Raw genomic sequence first — 22,623 nt, 5'->3', positions numbered from 1 at the left:
AAGGCTGAAGAAGAACAAAAATAACGCATTTTTTGCAGTGCATCGACATAATATTACAAGATTTTGTGCTTATATGTCGAATAGGCAATGATCAGTAGTGCGTGAGGTTACAATCACACCCAGTATTTTTCTCAAACAGAGAAATGACTTTACAAGAAAAAAGAATGCCATCTGGTGGTTTGAGAATATTATTACAGTCTTAAGCAGTTAAATTTAGCTTCTCGCTCCGGTTTATTTATTTATTTATTTATTTATTTTTTATAAATTGCCTGTGTGTTCACTTGTGGTTTTTAATACATTAGACAACAACAACAAAAAGCACAGTAGACTATATATGTTGTTTATAATGTTCAGATTATGTTGCCCATGTTCAGAAGCTAATCCCTAATTTACATATATGGAAGCCATATTTTGGAATGGAAGTCAAATTCAAACCAATTGTTCTACAATGTAAACCAGCAAATACATTTAAGGTAAATCTGTCACAGAAATCAGATTTGTAACTAGGAGGGGGTCTTGTGGAGAGAGCTCATCTTTCTTAGGCATGACAACAGCTGCAGGATGTGCTTTTACATAAGGTCAGACATTTGTTTACCCTCTATCTAATAGGATTACTTTTACATTACTTTTAACAGTACTATACCTTTAACACAAACTTCTTCTTAATATTCTTTTTAGTGTACTAGAAGGCTTTTTGGAACTATCTGGGGCCTAAAATCTTCACAGTCTTGTTTTGTCCATGCCACAGTGGGGTGCAGTGTATTATAGTAACGACTGGAGAGCACAGTCAGCTTCCTGCTCCTGGTTTGGCAGCTGTGAAATGTTATTTTTGGAACAGAATAGTTGTGGTTCAGGGGAAAGCAACAGACAGCTTAAAAGAACTGAGAGTTTCACAGCTTAGGTTATTTAGCTTGGGGGGAAATGTAGGTGGGATTCTAAAATTATTAGTTATATCATTTGAATACTGTATTATAATACAGAATGCAGAAATGGAAGAAAATGGCAATCCTAGAACATGTTGCAAATGCTGAAAAATGTGCTAATAAAGAAATCTAAAATTGCTCTAAAAATGACAAACAACAATAACATAGCAATAATAACGGGCTCATTAAATGATAAGATGCCTTTTGTGTCTTTCATTAATATGTGTGTAAATAATGTGACTTTAACAATGAAAAGCTAATGCTATGTCTTATTTCAATAATATATTATTTTATATAAAACATAAATAGATATATAAATATACATAAATACAAACAATTGAATATAAATGTATTTTAATATATATATAAATTTAAATATAACTATATAGCCTAGTCATTGTTTTTAAAACATGAACAGGAATACAGTAAATTATGTTATTTTAGAAATGTATGTCGTTTTGACCTGTTCCCTGTCTTGTGTTTCTAAATGTACTTATATTAGCAAATATATAAATTAAAAAAAATTGAAAACATGTGAATAAACCATAAACTGTATAAAAACAGGAATAAACGGTATTTTGTCTTAATTCTCTCTGTATAGATAGATAGATAGAAAGATAGATAGATAGATAGATAGATAGATAGATAGATAGATAGATAGATAGATAGATAGATTTTATCATTTTAATTTAACTTGAGATGGCACAAAGAAATTAATAATCACCCAATAATAATAATATGCACGGAAATCAGCAATCCTTTGCCTTGTTGCATCATTTCATAGTGGTCCAGGAGTGCGCATGCTCTTTGAAAAAGACCCCTCGTCACTGCATGCCTGTAAGTGCCGGCTGGTTTTTCCAAGCGCTCTCCAGTCCGCTCCATTCCAAGCGCGCGCACGCTGCTGATGAGAAAATCCTGGTACGTCTTTTAAACGCGTGGAAAGACTGAGCGTGTAGGGAAAATTATGGAGGAAAAGAAGAGCGAAATCAATGGACACGCCGGGCACAAAAACCCGTTACCAGCAGTCTCAATAAAATCAGAAAAGAATAGCTTTAAAGACCGGTTCATGGTCTTCTTCAAAAGAAATCTGCTAGTGATCTTCACGGTTTCCGGGGTCCTGGTGGGCGTCGGGCTCGGGATGATGGTCCGGAATATGAACCTAACCCGAGCGCAGATGACTTACTTCGCCTTCCCCGGGGAGATGCTGCTGAGGATGCTCAAGATGATCATCCTTCCTTTAGTGGTTTGCAGTTTGATTTCTGGCGCTGCGAGTCTGGACACGCGCTCGCTGGGAAAGCTCGGAGGGATCGCCGTGTCTTACTTTCTGGTGACCACTCTGATCGCTTCATCCATCGGGGTTGCGCTCGCCTTCATCATCAAACCCGGCGTGGGAGCCGGAGCGCTGAACACCAACAACTTGGCGCTGGAAGGCGTGAGCTCCAACAAAGAGACAGCGGATTCGTTTTTAGATCTTGCAAGGTATCATTACGTTATGGAAATTAATGCAAATAATAATAATAATAATAATAATATGTAGCAATAATTGTTAATAGCAAAAGCCTATCATTCAACGTGAGAATATGCAGTCCACTATGGCAGCACTTAATCCGCGCCTGCAAGTTCCTGGCATGAGTAACGGTGTATGTGCAACACTCACGAATGCAGAAGACATGCAGATCATGCTTTACATCTTCTTTTTCTTTTTTCTTTTAGGCATTTAATTATTGCCAAAGACAGGGAAATAAGAGCGGGAGAAATGGGATGGAAAAATGCTCTTTTTCTATTTTTTTTTATTTATTTTTTTTGCAAGAGAAAGTTTTATTTCATGCGAGTTTAGCAAAAGTGGGGCAAATATGATTGATAAGCTTTTAAACTTAATGATCAGTTAATTTCACAAAATCATTCTGAAACTGTTATTTTGCCTGGTATCATTATACTTGATCATTCCAAAAATGGTAACCTACAATTGTTACTTTAAAGAGATATTTCTGCATGATTTAACCCACTTTATATATTTAGGTTGATTCGATGATATTAAATAATATTTTTGACTTGAATAAAACCCATTAATTTAAATTGTTGCCATTTTTAGGATACCACTTTTCAGTGCATGTTTCAACGTATATTTATGTAAACACATAAAAATCCATCAACAAATGGAAATGGTCCTCTAATGGTCTGTTTTAACATTAAGGTATAGTGTAACATTCTATAACTCTTCTGATGGATTTTGATCACTAATTATCATACTCTTTTTAGTTATCCTGCACATCGTATCATACAAGTTAGGAGCCAGGATATTTCATAAAAGCTCAATTTCTGTAGGACAGAAATATGGACTGCTTCTGGGTTACTTCTCTTTAGACAGTTTGATAACTTTTAAAGATTTTTTTTAGCAAATTCCAGCAAACATGTTTACTATCAATTTAAAACCACTATCCTGCTTTTTTACTAATTTGTAATTTACAAATAGAAATAACATCACAAAAAAAAAAAATACTTTTTTGTTTTTCAATATCTTGAAATCCTAAAAACTCTGACACTTGTTAGTAAAATGTCTTGAAAGTTTTTCTTGTTTTTTGATCTGTACGGATCAGTGCAAAACTTCCTTTACAGGTCAATCGTGCTGTAAACTGGTGGGAATTTAGCAAAGGAACATCAGTGGTGTCCATCTGTGGTGATAAGAGTACATTTTTACACATGTCTGCATCACTGGTTTATCTTTCTTGCTTGTTTTTCCTTTTCAGAAACCTGTTTCCATCCAACCTGGTGGCTGCAGCTTTCCGCTCAGTAAGTACATTTTTTTTCTTCCAGATGTCACTAAAACACACACACAGTCACACAAACAGATATGTACAGAATGAATATTTGTTGATCATTTCCACCATGTTAACAGCTCCTTCATCTCTAATTTAGGGAGTCACAAAATAGAGTAACCATTTTTGTCCCTGCTCAATAATTACCTCCCATCCTCTCTCACCACTAAGCAACCAGGCAGTTACCATAGCAAGCTGATTCCATTCCTTGGTGCCTGGTAACCTGGCTTGGTTCACTGGGTTGTACCACACAGGCAACTGCTCAACAGTGAGCACGCTCTGCTCAAAGAGAGGTCAAGAGGTTCGGTGGCCAGGGTGGGAGATAACATCTCTGTGCCTAGACCGGAGCATGTGGATGACCCCATTAACACAAACCAAATGGGCAACCAGTTATCAATTTGTAAAAAAAAAAAAAAAAAAAAAAAAAAAAAAAAAAAAAAGGATGTTTTTGTAAAGGCCACAGTAGATTTAGAAAGAGAAACAGGGTCATTAGGTGCAGATGGAAGGTTTCTTTATCCAGTGGGAGAATGTTTCTTTATCCAGTGGGATTTCCATTGACATTTACCTGGATGGAGGCCAGAAAGGCTTTAAAAGAGAACACAGATTAGCAGGATTAATACAGAAATGCCTGGCAATTGCTTAAATAGCCAGTTACAAATGGACCGGTCCAAACTAATTCTTGTAGATCTATTCCAGGTTGTTTCATTATCTCTAACTGAAATATGTTTATGGATTTTAATTTTGCTATCACATGCAAGTCAGCATCAGATTATACAAACGTTGTAAATAAATCTCAGTTAAAGACCCGTTATAGATACTGCATGTGAACCTTTAGAGCCACTCCTTGCAAATACTATTTTGCGTTCCACTACAATGATTTTTAATGTGTAAGAATGAGTTTTTCTATGTAAACATGATATCTGTCTTGCAGTTTTTTTTTACTATGCCAAAAAGAAGATAATTTATTTCTATTTCTTACCTCACCTACTCCATTTCTACTTTTGAGGTAGTAAGGATAGGCAAAAACTAAACTGAGTGCTCCAGCTCATTTAATTGGAGTTTTTGAGAAACAGGGGTTCTGAATAACAGGGTTTGTGGGGGATCACTGTCATTGTCTCTGTGTATACCAGTCTCTAAGTCCTCTTCAGCTAAACTTTAAATGCTGCTTTTGTGAGTATTTTGGCACTAGACTTGCACAGAAACAAGCTCAGTGCAGAGAAATGATCAAATGCACCACAGTTCATGAATGTGCACACTGGAATGAATTGAAACCGGTCAAAATAGCTCTGTGATAAGCACTGCATGTAGCTCATGATGTTGTCCTTCTCTGATTCTTACTTCTGTTACAGTATGTCACTGATTACAAGACAATTCTTGTTGGAAATGCAACAAACGGAACCCTCAACTACCAGAAGGTATGCAATCTATCTATTTTCTAATAATAATTTATTATTATTATATTATGATTTTATATATTATTATTAATACAAATTATGACCATTAAGTCCTTCCTTTTCCTATGTTAAGAAAGCACTGTCAAGTACACAATTGTCAACACACACATCATGTCACTTGTTGAAACGTCAATTTAACCTAGCAATTTTGCACTTAAAAAAAAAATAAAACTCAAGTCGGATTGGGTCCTCTTGGCTGGTTTTGGCTCTTTGGCAGCCTTGAATGAGCTTGCTGTTTGTTTGCACAGGGCTAGGGTTGACGCAGCCGGTTTTGCTGCTCCTGTCCCACTGAGCAATCAAGCAGCTGGAGATGGCAAGCCTTTCCCAGAGGGCTTTTTCAATGTGCCTTCCATGTGTCTGCATTCAGCAGTATGCTTGTAGAATGACTCAGGATGGGCAGATTTAAAATTATTTTTATTTCTAATGAATATTTGTTTTTCTGTCATTATATTAGTGCAATCAATTAAATCCAGTCCCACAAGCATGCAGATCTCCAAAGAATTGGAAAGTTTATGTCCTGCCACTTGCATATTTGTTCATTAGGAATTGTTGATCCATTTAACACAGTTGATTTAATCTGTTCCATCAATGTTTCCTTTCAAATTCAGTGCTAAATATGTAAAAATTTTAAAGTTCACAGATCACATCTGAACTACACTATGTACAGCTCTATGTAAGTTGTCTTTGTATAAATGATTGGGTCTTCATTACATCCTGGCACATCCCAGGCATCCTGGCTGAAATGTCACATATCTGCTGGTGCATGGGCAAATATTGTGGACAATCCCTCAGAACGCTTGAGGTCCATAATTGCTTAAGTAGGGCTTACAGAACAACCAGTGCTGTTTGCCAAGTGATGAGCCATGCCTGGATGTGCGATAAAGCCCAGAACAAGAGTGGGATTCAGTTGAACGATAGCTCAGTCCCGTCAGATCTTCATCACCCCACTACCTCCACCGCTGAGCGAAAGTCTGTCTGAGAGCCAAGCTTCATCACGTTTCGTCTTTTGAAAATCACTTGTCCATGCACAATCATATTAAGTTCAGTGACAGGGAATGTATGAATGGGAGCAATGGTTAATATAGGTCAATTAGCAAAATCAGCATTTATCAGAACACATTAATGTCACATTTTGTTGCTTAAAACAAAGTCAGCTTCTAATTTAGTTTGCTGTTGCATTGTTCACCTTTGACCCAACTGTGTGCTGCCACAAAAAAAAAAAAAAAAGCTGAATGGCAATATCATAATATTTGATTATCCAATTATGTAAGTCAAAGAGATATATGTTCTGGTGATTTTCAGGTTCCCTATGGAACAGATGCAGATGGAATGAATATTCTGGGCCTTGTTCTCTTTGCTATGGTTTTTGGAGTTGCTTTGAGAAAGCTTGGTGCAGAAGGAGAAGAGCTCATTCGCTTTTTCAATGCCTTCAATGAAGCCACCATGGTACTGGTGTCTTGGATCATGTGGTAAGTAAAGACCTTTGATCAAACTGACATCTAATCCAATAATATAAAATATAATATAATATAATGTAATTAATATAATTTATACAATCACCAGCTGAAGTGCCCTTGATGACCATCAGAGGGCACTCCGTCCCATACCTCTGTCATAAATATATCTATCATAAATCTATTTAGCATTTAGCATTTTATACATGATAAAACCTAAGTTGTACTATGCACATCATGTGATAGCAACAGTGTCATTCTGTTGTTTTGTCCTTCAGGTATGTGCCTTTTGGCATCATGTTCTTGGTTGGCAGTAAGATCGTGGAGATGGAAGATGTGGTTCTGCTGGTCACTAGTTTGGGGAAGTACATTTTTGCCTCTATCCTGGGCCACATCATCCATGGTGGCATCGTCTTACCTCTTATCTACTTTGGGTTCACTCGTGCAAACCCCTTCAGTTTCCTGTCTGGCCTCATCACACCTTTTACCACTGCCTTTGCTACCTGCTCCAGGTAATTTGTTATATTTCATATATTTCTGTAGTCCTATAAGCTGGTCAATTTGGCCTCCAGAATGTGACTAAAAAGCTTTGTTTCCTTTTTTCCTGGAACCACTAGTCTTGCTAAATCTTTAGACATGAAAAACCTTGTTTTGTTGGCAAAGGGCCCAAACTAAGAGTCATATTTTGATGTTTTTTTTTTTTTTTTTTTTGCAGTCTCAGTCCTTTTAGACCAATCCAATGTTGTAATTGTTCAATAAAACTAAAACTATTACAAAATGTATTTATTCATTAAAATCTAGCTGAAATATAATAAAATATAAATATTAGTTGAAAACCTTTAACCTTAAAATCTTAAACGACAATTAGAACTAATATGTTTAAGCTGAAGTACTAAAATTGCTAAAACCAAAAAAAAAAATGTATTAAAACTTAATAGAAAATAAATTAATTAATAAGAATGACAAAAGCACATAACAAAATTACTAAAACCTAAATAAATTTGAGAAAATATAGAGATAAAAGCTACACCAGAACATCAATAGGTAATATTATTGTATATAATTAATACAAAAATCACTGATTCAAAGATATGTAATGATCCTAATGTCATTACAATTTAGTTTTTTTTTTTTTTCACTAGAATTGCTGTGACCATATTTATATCTATTTTGCCATCACATACTCAAACCCTGTCTGTTTTTTGTGCCTGTGCAGCTCAGCAACACTGCCCACCATGATGAAGTGTGTGGAGGAGAACAACGGTGTCGACAAACGAATCAGTCGGTTCATTTTACCGATTGGAGCCACTGTCAACATGGACGGAGCAGCCATTTTCCAATGCGTTGCGGCTGTGTTTATTGCTCAGCTCAACAACGTTGAACTCAATGCAGGCCAGATCTTCACAATCCTGTGAGGGTACATCCCTCTGAGGCCTTTTTTTCAATCAGCAGTGTATTGATAGATCCCCTGAACATTCCTGTATCTATACTGGTTACATATGATATGTGCTCTATATCTAAACAAGGCAGAGATGCTAAGCTTGATCTAAGTGAGCTGTTAATCACTTTGGATAAAGCATCTGCTAAATGATTGTTTATTTGCTAATTCAAAGGGTGACAGCCACAGCCTCCAGTGTGGGAGCAGCAGGTATTCCAGCTGGAGGGATCATCACCATCGCTATCATTCTGGAGGCCATTGGTCTGCCCACCCATGACCTGTCACTCATGTTGGCTGTAGACTGGATTGTGTAAGACAGCTTCTCCCATCGCTTATATATTCAATATCAATAAATTATTTTATATTTTATACTGATTAATTGCATATCTCATATAATCTCATATATCAATATTAGCTGAGTGTTGTGTTACTGAGTCGCCAAATCAGCGTCAAATTTACTGGACAGGAGATATGTATTAATAATTAAAAAAAAAATTTAAATGTATTTTTAACTATTTAAATGTTGTTTTTTTATTAATCACAATCAATAAATATGGTTTAGGTTTAAGGGACCTGAAAAAATACGATTTTCACAAAAATATTAAGCATCATGATTTCTGAGGATCCTGTGACACTTATAAGACTGGAGTAATTACTGCTGAATATTCAACTTTTTGTAATCACAGGAATAAATTACATTTTTGAATATATTAAATTTAAAACAAAAAAAAAAATAGTGTAAAATATTGCAAACTGTAATAATATTTCAAAACATTACTGTTTTTACTTTTAATTAAATAAATGCAGCCTTTGTGAGTATAAGAGACTTCTATAAAAAAAAAAAAAACTTAAAAAAATCTTACTAAACCCAAACTTTTGAGCAGTGGTGTGTATATATATGTAATAGTATAAAATATAAAATAAACAAATAAAAAAATAATATTTTTATATATACATAAATACAAAAAAAAAATACCTTTATAATATAATGCACCCTCCCAACATATTATTCTGATAGCTTTGTGTAAAGCTTTGTAAGACCCGTCTAAAGCTTCTTATCAGATTCAAAAACATTAAACTTATATGCAAACAGTACAATAAATGCGTACAAGTTAAAACATTTTTTTTTATCCCTTAAGTAATCTGTGGTGTTAACAAACTGTGTCTGATGTGTGATCAGAGACCGCACCACCACTGTTGTGAACGTGGAGGGAGATGCACTCGGTGCTGGCATTCTTCACCACATCAATGAGCAAGAGATGAAGAAACAAAGACAACAGGAGCAGCATCAAGAGGAGCAGGAACTGGAGGAGGTGAAGGTGGAGGTGGTGGCTAATGTCAAAGCAGAAGAGGAGACCTCCCCTCTCGTCACATGCCAGAATGAAGGAGACAGTTCCTCACGTGAAACACTTGATGACAAGGACGGTGTGGAGTCTGTACTGTAAAGTGTTGACTGTGGTCTCTCATCTCTTTCTTCTTTAATCTTTCTCACTCTCACTCTTTTAAAAACCACTAGACATAATGTCTCCACCAGTGTGAAGTTTACGTCAAATATAAAGTTAATTCAAGTCTGTGAATGGAACACTAATGGTCAGTTTGCTGTTTTACATTTGGTTTGAAGCAGCTGACAGAAGAACAGGTTCTGTTATGATAATCTTATCCAGTTGTGCCAAAATGACTTCTTATTATCGTGTTTTGTGTTTGGGAACATGTCCCAGATTATGTGCAAAGTCTAAAAGGGAACATTTCCAGTCTGCAAGCAGATGTCTAGTGAAGAGATGGATAGTAATGAAAATCATTCAGACTGACCTCTTGCTCTTTTTGTTTGCTATATTCTAACTGACGTTGTGAAACATTAACTATTTTGAAGATGGACCAGAAAGCATTTGCTGTAAATATTTCTAATGGTAAATCCCGTTGCATTGTGGTATAGTCCGGTGATTTATTGGGGACTATATCAAAATCATGTCTGCTTGTGAAATATACTCCTGTAAGTTCTAGCAGATTCAGAGCTTGTGCTTTATGGTTTTAGTACTTTCAAATCTGGTGAACTTTCAGATTTTAAGTGAACATCAAGCTCAAAGATTGAAACAAAACTCAGGGTCACAGGTGATATTCAACCTGATTATGAGAGACACACCGGAGGTAAAATATGTCCTGATTAGACCTCCATTCTCTGTCTGCATTACAAATACATGCTGTCGACCCAAGTACATGGGATCTGGTGACACCTAGTGATCAGTGGAAATAGAAACGTTGACTTCAGTGGAAATTCAAACGTCTTGACTTTTTGTACATTTTATGCCCAACTTTTAAATTTGGCAATAAGCTAAGTAGTACACTATTTTAAAACGACCAATTTTTAAGTATGAATGTATTCTAATTGTTTAGCCTTTTGTACCGCATTGAAAATTATTTTTCGTAATCTGTTGGTTTGAAAAATTCATGTTAAAGGGTTTATATGAAAAGATGTTAATTAGCACGTGATTAGTGTGTTTTATTTGCAGTTTCTCCTTGTATTTTTTCACTTTCTTTTAACTGTGTTATTTTGTTACCGACGTGTCTCTGCTTACCATAAATCAAAAGCATTTGTGTCTCTGATTTACATGCAGTTTTACGATTTCTATGCTATTGCATTCTGAGAATCTAATATTAGATCTCTGGTGAATACATATTCCTGCGTTTGACAGGGATAATAATTTTTTTTGGGGGGGGGGGGGGGGGGGGCTATAAGCAAGTCGATTTTTTCCTCAGTGGAGACTACATTTTTAACTTATATAAACTTTAATATAATTGCAAGGATTTATAGCTAATACGTAAACTTAAATCACAGCAATTTCTATAAAATTGTGTTTTAATCCCCATTCTATAATCACAGACGACTGTAACTGGTCGTTTATGACAAGCGCTGAGAAATGTAACAGGAAAGGCGTGATAAGGCGCTGTTTCAGCAGCAGTTACATGACTGTGAAAAAACTTTAATGAACATTCTATGGTCAGCCAGTGTTTTCCCCCAAATAACTGGCAATTTACGCCACATTATCATGCGCATGCGTATTAAGATGAAACTTGAGTCGGTGTGACTGAAGTTTCGCTCGTGCACTTTTAATGTCGCTATTGCCTGGAAGCGACAGTCTTGCGCTGCTTGACCCGCCTCTGTGTTGTGAACCGTTTCCTCCACCGCTTGGATTCCACAACAGCAGTGTTTTATTTGTCGTATTATTATATCTCTGAATTATAAGAACGTACGTGGAGCTCCCGAAGGATTTTCCTTAGCCAAAACCGGTACGTAAATACAGTTTAAGATCAATTAATGCAGGGTGTTCAGCTATGAAAGCAAAGTGAAAGTGATGTCAACAGAGGTGTGAAGCTGCTGTATGACAGATTCATATTCCTGGCTGATACTTATATCTAAGCATTAATCACTTTGCTGCTGCTTGTTGTGAAATGCATTTCATCTGTCATTTCATTATTGATGCATATGTAGCTCAAGAACATAAAAAAAAGTTATTTACTAATTCACTATTAATTGCCTTCATAGGCCACGTATCCTCAGTGTGCATGTTTGTCATTCTTATTTTTGCATACCTTTGTGTTGAATTTCTAGAACTGTTAAATGGACCGCTTATGTTGAAGACACACTGTTTCCTCTATTAGCTACATTTGTGTATGTTTGCATAGTGTTTAATTACAGAGTCACTGAGAACTTTAGTATAGTGGTTGCAGATTGTATATTGTATTGTGAATTGTACGTTGTGTGTTTTATATTTGAATAGATTTAACAGCGTTTTTAAAAGAGTCCTTTTTTGCTTTTGTTAATTGTATAATAAATAAAAAGAAAACAAATAGATAGAATACAAAAAGATTAGAGAAGCTAGTGTCAGTTTTTTTTAAATAGCCCTGCAAACTATTAGTAACAATTAGGCTATGAGAACCGACCAGCCGTGTGTCAACAAGTGTAATATTAAAATCAAAGGTAACTCCAAAAGCTTATTAGTTAATAAAAAACATTATTCCCCACCACATTAACACCTCACAACACACCACATTCTCTTTTTTCCAAAGGAAAAAACCAGGCATATCAGCTAATTAAAAAACAGATCCACTAGTATTCCACAGAGAAACTGCTTTGTCTACATGCTGTTGCATTTCTCAGTCTTTATCTGACACATAATCATACTATTATTATTTTTAATTACTAAATTATTTTTAATTATTAAATTTAATTTATAAATTTGTTTTGGATTATTTTAATATTTTTACTTTAAGATTTTTTTAAAGATGATATTTAGTCATACATTAAATCTGTTAGTAGTAGTACGTTTGTAGTTAAGAAATGGACAAAGAGCATTCATGAATTTCAGGCAAGCCTGAGCATGTAGCCTTAATGAAACTGCTTATCCAGGGGCCAGTTGCATAAACATAGACACTGTTAAAACCGTGTCTTACAAACTATACCAACTAGCAGTTAGTCAAGGGGTAATCAGTCTTACTTTTTGGACTCACATTAGACCAATCTACCTTTTTGTAACTGACTTTAAAAAGTTATGACCAGTCTTGAAGAAAATAAATTAGATGACTAACTTTTTAAGACTAGTCTAAGCAGTTTATGCAACCCGCCCCAGATCAGAAGTAACCCTATTAGACTAAATGAGCCCTGCATCATGTTAGATGACACTTATCACAGAGCCTTTGTGTGGTGATTCAAGCCTTTGCTTTGCAGTGTTTCATACACAATGTGGTTATGACCTTTAGCTGTTGCTGTGGACAAATGAGGAACCACAGAATCTGGATGTGTTGCTATGGCTCCCGGAGTTGACAAGGCCTTATCAGACATCGCCTCGCAAATGGAGAAAAAGAGCTATGAGAGGTGGAAGACCAGGATCCCAGAATTCATTCGCAGGGCCCACAAAAGACCACCAAGCCAAGTACTCAGACAAAGAGAGGAGTGACTGCAAAAAGACGGTCACAATGGCACCTGTTTCCAGGTATATGATGGACAAAAGCCTCTATATCATGAGAAAACCACTGATCTCCACTGGAATGATAATCATCCCCATCAGACTCAGCGTGGGGATGTGCCCAACCTATTTTTCTCGCCAAAAAAAAGGTGCCAGTCCCTTCAGTTTTGAATACGACCTCCCCCAAATCCAGAGAAACTTTCTTTTTGCCACTATTTTACGGAAGGAAAAAACGCCAGGGGGTGTGGACGGGAAGGTTTTTCCAAAAGGGTCTTTCTCAATTTAAGTAAAACAATCAAAAAGGGGTTTTAATCATGTCCTTCAGGCCCAAAAGGGAATTTCCACCCCAATCTTGCCACCCACTAAACCACAAATCCCCCGGGGGATTGAAAAGGAAAATTACAGGAGCTCCTGGATAAAACATAACCCCTAAAACCCAAATCTGGTAAGGGGTTATCAACATATCTTTTTGGGGTGAATTTTTCAAATTTTAAAAATTTTTGGGGGGGGAAGATCTTCAATCTTCTGTTTAACCTTTCCTTTTACAGGCCCCAAGGAGGGTGGTTCCCAGGAGCAGTCAAAGGAAATGAGGTTTTTTGCTTAAAACAAATAAAAACAAGGCTTAGCGGATCCCCAAAAGCCTGTTCCCTAATGAAAGTGGTTTGCGGGGGAGGCTGGACGCGAGGGGGCAGGGGGCCAATACGAAATTTGGACTTTGAGTTTACATCCCACTTCTTTTTTCAAACAAACCACCTTTGCTTGAGAAAATTGGAAAAATTTTCCTTACAGAAATAAAAACTTAAAGGGTTTTGCAGTGAGGGGCTTGTGGTAGCAAGGGTTTTAAAAAGCAATCCCAAAGGGGAAAAAACTGTAAAAAGGTCAAAGGGGGAGGAGATTATGGGAAAAAAGGGGGGATAAAATGTTCCCGAAGGGGGGGTTTTTGAAGTTTCTTTGGAACAAAAGGGTGGTTGAAAACCAAAAATTAAACCAAAAAAGAAAAGAGGAACCTAGGGGGGGAGTTTTGGTCCTGAAAATGTAATGTAGGGGTTTGGGAAAAAACAAACCAAATGAAAAATGGACCAAAAACCCTAAGCAGGCAATACAGGTGATAGAGCTGTGTATTGGAAAATCCCCAGATCTGGAAAATTTTAAAACTTTTCTTTTCCAGGACTGAACCCCAAAAAGCTATCAGTCTGACTGGGGGTAGGAAAGGAGGTTTTTCTCCCCCCATGGTTGCTTTTGGAGAGGGCAAACCTCCTTGGGATTTATTTGTAAAACTCCATTAATTTTGGGGTCAAAAACATTAGATTTTTTTTTTTAAGAAAGGAAAAATTTCTTAAAGAAGGTTTAAATTTAAAAGGACCAAAAGGTAAAAATGTCTTTTTTATTTTAAATAAATGCGTTTTTTCAACTTTCTTCACCAAGTTTCCCGAAAAAAGGTAACCGGGGCCACAAAATTAAAACCAACTGTTTTCAAAATTTATTTTGAAAGTTTTTTGCAAAATTTGATATTGAAGTCTTAAGTCTTGACCGAAAGGCAATAACAACAAAAATAAAAAATTATGACATAAAAGCAAAAATATAAAATGAACAAAATGCAATAACAACAACAATAATAATTGTGGACATTAAAGCATTGTGGATTCAGCTGAATGAGTATGATGGCAAACCAAAAACCTCCAAAAAAAGTTTTGGAGAATTTGCTGCAGAGATCACAAATTGATGTGCAACTGTTTTTGCATTGACAAAAAAAAAAAAAAAAAAAAGCATTTTTAACAATAAACATTCTACTTTTTGATAAGGATACTTAATTAAATGCAAACAGAATCATATACAGTAATATAGCTGCAAGCAGCAATACGGGGCCAAGCCCCAAAGGTGCAGCAAGCATAGCAACCACTGCTACACCAGTCAACTGACAAGTACTTTACACTGAACAGTCAAAAACTTTACAATGAACACTCATACAAGTGAACATCAACAGATTATGCATGACCCAAGGAATCCAAAGATCATGATTTTCTGACTAACTGTTCAAAAGTTATGTTTTCATATCTCATGATCCATATTTGGTGCTGGACCCTCAGATCATGCTGATAATGCCTTCCAAGTTTCATTTCGATTGATCAAAGTTTGGCTGAAAACCAATTTTGAGTCAACACAACATCACAACTTTTTTTTTTTTTTTACAAAAATCCCATAAAACATTTCTGACCAACTCCTGTGCAGCTCGGTCCAAAGATCATCTCTGTAAATTTTCTTAAGAATTGGACAAAATTTGGAAGAGTGGCAAAACAACGGAATACTGTACTTTTCAAAATGGCCATTAAGCTATTGAATGTGATCAGAATGAAGGAGTATTTTTGAACTGGTGGTGGTCAGATCACTATTCATGACCATCACTACAAGTGTGCCAGTTTTCATTATTTTCCTATTTGTTCCCATAGGGCTGCCGCCGTATACTGCAATGGGGGAAAATAAAAATAATAAAACTAACAGATACAATAGGCGCTTTTCTCCAAATTGAAATAGATCATCAATTAACTCAGGCTTTACAAAGTCTTTTAAATCTAAAAAGTAAATCAATTATTATTAACTATAGCTAAACCTAAATCTGATTTTGTTCATTAAAAAAGCTGAAATATTATATAAAATTAGATTCAACACTTAAAAATTAAAATGTTGCCATGGCAACTAACTTAATTTAAGCTTACATTTAAAATCTAATAAAATTGACTAAAGCACATACAATTATTAAAATTTACATTAAAATTACAAAGAAAACTAGAAATATAAAAATATAAAAGGTAATTCAAAATATTAATAAATACTATATTATTATGTAAATAATACTGAAATATGAGTTAACTGCTTTTGGGGTGCTGCAAGGCAAGCTTTAATCCTACATATACTAAGTGTCCCATATAGGGATAAGTGAAACGTCCATCTAAAACTGCACAAAATGATGAACTAGACATAAACGGTTTCCAAGTTCATTCAAAAAAATGAATTCATTTGCCTTTATTATGAAAAAGAGAACATAGTGTTTGAGTCACATATGCGATTGTGAAATTGTTGCTTTCAATGTATTCCGCAGGTAAATGGCCAATATCAAGAGATTGTAGATTAATGGAACAATATATTTGCATATAAATGTTGAATAAATAAAACACAAAGGGTTTCTACATGTCCCACAAAGAACTGCAGACATACTGATATTGTACAGTGTGGTCGTACTAATATAGATGTGTGTGTTAACTGTTACACATTGCGCAACAAAACTACAAGAGTCTACAGCCCCAACTTAAATGCAAAAGAAGGTAAAATTACTCTAATCATGTATTTAACTCTACAGAACTGTCAATTCAGATCTTACATACATATATATACATAGTGTATATGTACATATATTTTACTAAACAGATGTAGGACTGTGAACCACTGCTGCCAGGTTGATCTCAACAGACAAAACAATCCGTGAGGACAGAAACCTACACATGCAAATATAAACAGTAAAATAATCATCAAGAAAGAATAAAGTAAGAAAAGAAAAGAACAGAAAAACAAAATGTCATTGAATTTTGACCACAGACCAGCCCTGCAGTAGGAATGCAGTGAGATAAAGACACACATTATTCTTAGAAACCTGATTTAAAATCGTTGAGTGAAAATGAAATCCATCCTTTTTTGGGGGTGTGGTTGGTTAAAAGCAGCCCCTGACAGACGGCAGTTACCAAATCTCAGACCTCTCATCAGTTTTAGTTTGTGAAAAGCAAGGGCAGGTTGGTTGGGCGGGGGCAGCAGATTTTTGAATGTTTTTGGTAGTGCGGCTACATACAGTACAACTTGGGTAACTTAAACTGTTGACTGCTTCACACTCTCTTTTATTCTTTCTATTCTTCATATTCACTCTTTGCTCCATAACAAATTATCTATTCCCCTTTCTTTCTTCTATTCTGGGGGCTCTTGTGCCAAGATCCAGGGGCCGAGGTGAGGGGGTCGGGGTCGAGGAAGCCTCAGCAGCAGCCTCCAGATGCAGGCTTCACTGGAGTGCTCTGGATCTTCACGTTAGACTTCTCAGCACCCCCAGCTGTGGCTCCGGGGCCCATTCTCTTCTTGATCTCAGCAGCCATTGTCATGAAGGCTTGCTCCACATTAGTGGCATTCTTAGCACTAGTTTCCAAGAAAGGAATGCCAAGGGAATCAGCAAATTCCTAAAGATAAACAAAGCAGTTTCTTTCCGTTAGAACACTTGAAAAGTGACCAACTGCAAATCTTGTGTACACACAGGCTTTGCGCCAAAACCTAGTGAGCTGCCTATATATAAAATAAATTAGCTCTTGACACAAAGGCCATTCTATTAGACAGGCAGCAGCACAGGCATCCTTCAAAGAGAAGGCAATCCCAGAATGTCTTCTGAGCTCTAAAATGCCAGACAAAGTGAAAGAAACGTCATTTATTAAGTAATATGGAGTATAGCAATATTACCTTTGCTGTTGTGTAGTCCACCACTTTTTTTGTTGTTAAGTCACACTTGTTGCCAACCAATAACTTGTTAACATTTTCACTGGCATAGCGATCAATCTCCTGTAGCCACTGTTTAACATTATTGAAGGACTCCTGAGGGCATAAAAAAATCATTGTAACAAATACAATAGAGAAGAAATTAACACCTTTATTTCAATGCATTTTCACAGGTGTTTATAGTGAAATTAGGACAACTAAGGTTTGGATGAGCTCACCTGATCTGTAACATCGTAGACTACTATAATGCCATGTGCTCCTCTGTAGTAACTAGATGTGATTGTGCGAAACCTCTCCTGCCCTGCTGTATCCCACTGTAAGGAAGAAGGAATAATATGACACCCGAATTAAATGCAAAGATAAAATGCACAGAAAAATATTACTTCAGCTACTTCAATAGTAGGGCAGGGTACTGACAAATATATCAAATATCAACTCTTGCTGTAAGCTATACAGGGAACCCCTAGTTAGTACATTTAAGGTTAAAATGAACAACACTTGAGATAAAACTGACAGAAATTGAAAGCTGAGACTTGGTTTCTTCTCAAAAGTAACACAACCTACTTTGATTATTTATTGGCAGGAGTGCCAGTGAAGTTATGTTCACACATATTGATTTGAGAATTCATATCAGTTCATCAAAATTAAAATGAATAACGGAGTACTCAATATTGTTAAGCAGACAAAGGTCTCTCTCTGACATAATTTACATCAAAAAAATTCTTAATGATAAGAGCACTGACATAACCCTGCTCTCTCTGATGATGTCCCTAAACAATTAAAATGATACCATTTAAACATCAAACATTTTTTTTTAACCACATGCTTGTATATTCCGTTCATGTCATCTTATTCACAAACATTTATTCATTACAGGATAGAAAGGAACTTACGATTTGAAGTTTGATGGTCTTTCCGTCTAATTCTATAGTTCTTATTTTAAAGTCCACACCGATAGTGCTAATGTAGCTTTCTGTATACGTGTCATCCTGAGAGAAGCAAAACAGCAGGTGAATTAGATGTTTCAGTAGTCATATCTCTCTCTAGAGTGCTTTGAAGTAATATATAAATGTGTTCAGTTCAATATAAACGTGATATAACAGTCTTTTAGTATGCAAATTCATTTTGTACACAGTTAAAGATGAACTAGTAACCCAAAGGTTGCAGGTTTGAGTCTTGGTTTGCGACAGTGATTGTAGGTGGGGGAAGTGTACCAGCGCTCGCTTCCACCCTCAATACCACGACTGAGGTGAGACCCTTGAGCAAGGCACCGTACCCACAACTGCTCCACAGGCGCCGCAGCAAAAATGTGTGTGTGTTCACTACTCACTGCTGTGTGTGTGCACTTTGATGTGTTAAATGCAGAGCACAAATTCCGAGTATGGGACACCATACTTCACTATGCGTCACTTTTTTTCAGACAGCTGATTATTTAACCTCTGACATTTTAATACTAATACATAGATGCAAGCAAAAATTATGGCAATACATCCATGAGGGCAAACAGAGGAAAGCATATAACCTACTTACTGCAAATCGGAGAAGAAGGCAAGACTTTCCAACACCAGAGTCACCAATCAAGAGCAGCTTGAATAAATAGTCACTGTATGAAGAGAAAAAGTAACAAGACATTAGACAGTCAATATTTGTCCACCAATTTTTGGCAGCACAGTTCTGTGAAATATACACAAGCGTACAAAAGTTTGGGGCTGGCAAGACTTTCTAGCTTATCTGACAGAAGTCTCTTATGCTCACCAAGGCTGCATTTACTTTAACAAAAATGCAGTAAAATAGTCATGTGAAAATATCAATTTAAAATAACTTTTTTTTTAGGGATCTCCCGAGCCAGTCTCAAGGATCGGGATCGGAGCGGATGAAGAAATTTTTTAACATTTATCATTTACTTTTTATCTGCCATCTGAGACGTCATTGTTAGACTGCGTTGCTATGGGTTGAGTCTTGATTCAGACTTGACAGACAGACAGACAGACGTTCTGACACCGCAAGCTTCATGCTTTCTAACCTTATCTTCACTTTATGTTGCAATTATTGCTTATTATACATAAAATACAAGAAGTCTATATCAAGTAGCCCCATATTCATAATTGTGACCACAGAGATATATATATATATATATATACACACACACACACACACACACACACACACACACACACACACACAGAGAGAAAGTGTATCTTGTAATATATACATATATCGGACATACATTCCTATAGGAATATACAAGTATTGGATCAGCACTCGGTATCACCAGATAATCAATGTTCAATGACTTGGATCAGATCAGGGCACATAAAAACCTGATTGGGACATCCCTTTTTTTAAATGTAATTTATACCTTTGATGACAAAGCTGAATTTTCAGCAGGTAATACTCCAGTCTTCAGCATTCATATTAGAATGATTTCTGCTGATTTGGTGGTGAGGAAACATTTCTTCTTATTAACAATTAAAAACTTTGATGAATAGGAAGTTCATAAGAACAATTTTTTTGCAACAATGTACAAATCTTTACTGTCCCTTTTGATCAATTCAATGCATCCTTGCTGAATAAAATTATTAATTTCTAAAAAAATAAAAATAAATAACATTTGGACGAGTGTACCCATCATACTGATGCAGACAGGAGGCCCTACATGTCAAAAAACCTAAGCCTACCCTGAACCCAACTCTTCCTTTTGTTTACTGTTTATTACACATTGTTTATTTTCTAGACATTTACAGGCTACATTAGGAATAAGGTCATTAAAATCCCCCTGCAACACGTGAGATAATCCAGACCCTTGCATTCCAGCACTGTAAGACCATTGTCTGATGTAACTCAGTTAAACATGGGATAAATCAGTCACTGGTCCACTTTTGCATGCAAAAAAATATAATGTTGGTTTAACAGAAACAATGTGCTTGAGGAGCTCTCATGTCGGGGAACTTGAGTAAGCTGATCAAGCATTCCACAGAGAGGGAACTTTGCCTCTTGTGCTAAATCTTCTGGCCTTATTCAACATGCCCTGTTAAGAAAAGACCATAGGAAGGAAATCACTGGATCAGCCTGGTCAAGACCAGCTCATCGACTCAGCAGAGCGGTCTGTTTACCCCTCCATCCGTCCCACTGCACTGAATTCAAGTCATGCTCTCCTTGTTAGGTTAACTGCAACAAACACTCCTGTGTAGGAAACCACTTTATATAAAGACCCTCTGTTTATACACTGGTTTCTGATTTCTATCAAATAGAATTGGTGTAGTATAAGTGTCTTCAGCTAAGTGTGGTCTTAGAAAATGTCTTGTTTAAAGATGCAGATCTGAAATTCTGCATTAAATCCTACATGGATGTTAAAAACCTGTCAGAAAAGACAGAGACAATCCGCATGAATTCTGGCTTGCTAGTTTCTTTTATCACTATTCATGTTATTTCAGGAAGCCACAAAGTCTGCATGCACTTTAGCACTGAATCTTTAATACAACTCATGTGAAGAACCGAAAGAGAAACTGCTAACCACTGAACAGCCATCATTATAAAAGCACCTAACTATGACAAAAAAAAACATACTTCACCCGTTTCTGACCATGTAAAAAAAAAGCAACAGCTGATAATAAGTCCATTAAGTAACAGAGTTGCTTAACACTGAGACTAGTGATAGTTATAATAAAGTGTGTAGCTTGCATTTGGCATGTGACCTACACACGACTACCACACAATAGAGGAAGGGATGGGCACTTCAGTTCCTTCAGACATATCTGACATCTGCACAATCAGACATTTAGACAGGAGTGTAGAAACCTCATGATTCAGTGCCAATGAACACAGGGATCATGCATCAAATACCTTTCGAGATTATGTAAATTAATACTGAGAAGGAAACAGATAGCACAAATCATTCTGGTGTTGTGGAAATGTGGCTATTATGCATGTAATCTTGCAAAACCATCTTTTATTTCTAAGAAGCAGACAGAAAAACCCTGCCTTTAACTTAGACATTTTACTTTAGTGTCAAAGTGTACAGTACTTCTACACCTGTGATTACAAATTTAGTATTAAACAAGGCACGTGACTTGAAAAAATATATCTTAAATCACTTTCTAAACTTTAAAAGCTGGGTTAGCGAATAACTATGATAAACGTTACTCATTAGTAATTTATTAGCCCACCTTCCTGATACTGACATCCCTTTTTAACCAGAAACCCTCTTTCTGATTAAATTAAGGGGTCAGCCACAGGTTACCAAACATGTTAACGATACTTAACCAGCTATTTATCTATTTCACCAGCTGGTCGAGCCGTTTAAAAAGTAAGTGAAAAGCGATCTGAAGACGTTAGCTTACATCAACTGGCTTTAATATTAACTTCCGATGAAGCCTGACAGATCGCATGCGTTTTAATTGCTTGAGATTAAAATATCACAATATACGAAATGTTAAAGGTGTGGTGTGACTAACTAATGAGCTCTACTTGTCATAAATGTATCGCGTCGCGGATGGATATTTAACCCGGCTGAGCTTCGCTTTACACAGCCGTTTAATGACCAAAAAACTTCTTTAGAGAAAGCTATGTGTTAAAAATGTCGTTCTTGAAAATCACGGTGCTTTCCGGCTTTGACGAAGTGAAACAGATCAAATACAGTGATGTTAGTTGCTGGTAAGATTAAACAGCTAGTCATCATTGCTGCTGCTGCTGCTGCTGCCTGTCAAAAGTAGCTACAGGTAAAGTATGAGCTCAGTACAGACAAACAAGCAGTGTATAACACAACCACTTACTATTCGGGATTCATCGTGGACTGGACACTGTGAAAACCGCTTGTCTTCTAACAGTACAACTCCGCGGCGTGAAGGCAGACTAGAAACAAAAACCAATCTCCCGATTAAAAAGTAACTAGCTGGCTAGCTACTACCGCAAAGGCTAGTCGGTTGAAACCCAAAATGGCTGACTCTTCAACCAGGAAATAGGAACTCCTTAAACAGATTGCGTAGGCAATGTCGTCATCACGACCTATGCGGAAGTTGTAGTTCAAAGCAGAGATCATCTGGCTTGCGCGAAT

General features: G+C 36.4%; 2 protein-coding genes across 2 annotated transcripts; one reads left to right on the top strand and one right to left on the bottom strand.

The window, feature by feature from the left end:
- The first annotated feature begins 1,735 nt into the window (after window positions 1-1,735).
- On the top strand, window positions 1,736-10,686 carry LOC109101161 (neutral amino acid transporter A-like). The gene is made up of 8 exons (XM_042768918.1): window positions 1,736-2,402; window positions 3,671-3,713; window positions 5,089-5,154; window positions 6,496-6,662; window positions 6,926-7,159; window positions 7,864-8,058; window positions 8,261-8,395; window positions 9,266-10,686. Exons 1-8 carry the CDS (start codon window positions 1,888-1,890, stop codon window positions 9,528-9,530), a joined length of 1,620 nt encoding a protein of 539 aa, XP_042624852.1. The 5' UTR covers window positions 1,736-1,887; the 3' UTR covers window positions 9,531-10,686.
- Window positions 10,687-16,030: 5,344 nt separating this feature from the next.
- LOC109083141 (ras-related protein Rab-1A) lies at window positions 16,031-22,521 on the bottom strand. The gene is made up of 6 exons (XM_019097965.2): window positions 22,343-22,521; window positions 19,101-19,173; window positions 18,464-18,559; window positions 17,789-17,884; window positions 17,535-17,666; window positions 16,031-17,260 (listed from the first exon to the last, which is right to left on the bottom strand). Exons 1-6 carry the CDS (start codon window positions 22,354-22,356, stop codon window positions 17,063-17,065), a joined length of 609 nt encoding a protein of 202 aa, XP_018953510.1. The 5' UTR covers window positions 22,357-22,521; the 3' UTR covers window positions 16,031-17,062.
- Window positions 22,522-22,623: the final 102 nt, after the last annotated feature.

This window comes from Cyprinus carpio, chromosome A13 (assembly GCF_018340385.1).
Source record: "Cyprinus carpio isolate SPL01 chromosome A13, ASM1834038v1, whole genome shotgun sequence".
NCBI classification, from domain to species: domain Eukaryota; kingdom Metazoa; phylum Chordata; class Actinopteri; order Cypriniformes; family Cyprinidae; genus Cyprinus; species Cyprinus carpio.
The sequence above is the reverse complement of the archived record's forward strand: the minus strand, read 5'-3'. Positions and strand labels throughout refer to the sequence as shown.

What these genes read in the sequence shown, in the direction of transcription:
- LOC109083141 (XM_019097965.2), bottom strand. An exon ending in TCTACGATGTTACAGATCAG is followed by an intron (nt 17,667 to 17,788) that starts GTGAGCTCATCC and finishes TTATGCCCTCAG; the next exon opens with GAGTCCTTCAATAATGTTAA. An exon ending in TGGACTACACAACAGCAAAG is followed by an intron (nt 17,261 to 17,534) that starts GTAATATTGCTA and finishes GTTTATCTTTAG; the next exon opens with GAATTTGCTGATTCCCTTGG.
- LOC109101161 (XM_042768918.1), top strand. Translation starts at nt 1,888, where the DNA reads ATGGAGGAAAAGAAGAGCGAAATCAATGGACACGCCGGGCACAAAAAC. An exon ending in TGGCTGCAGCTTTCCGCTCA is followed by an intron (nt 3,714 to 5,088) that starts GTAAGTACATTT and finishes CTTCTGTTACAG; the next exon opens with TATGTCACTGATTACAAGAC. An exon ending in TTGGCTGTAGACTGGATTGT is followed by an intron (nt 8,396 to 9,265) that starts GTAAGACAGCTT and finishes ATGTGTGATCAG; the next exon opens with AGACCGCACCACCACTGTTG.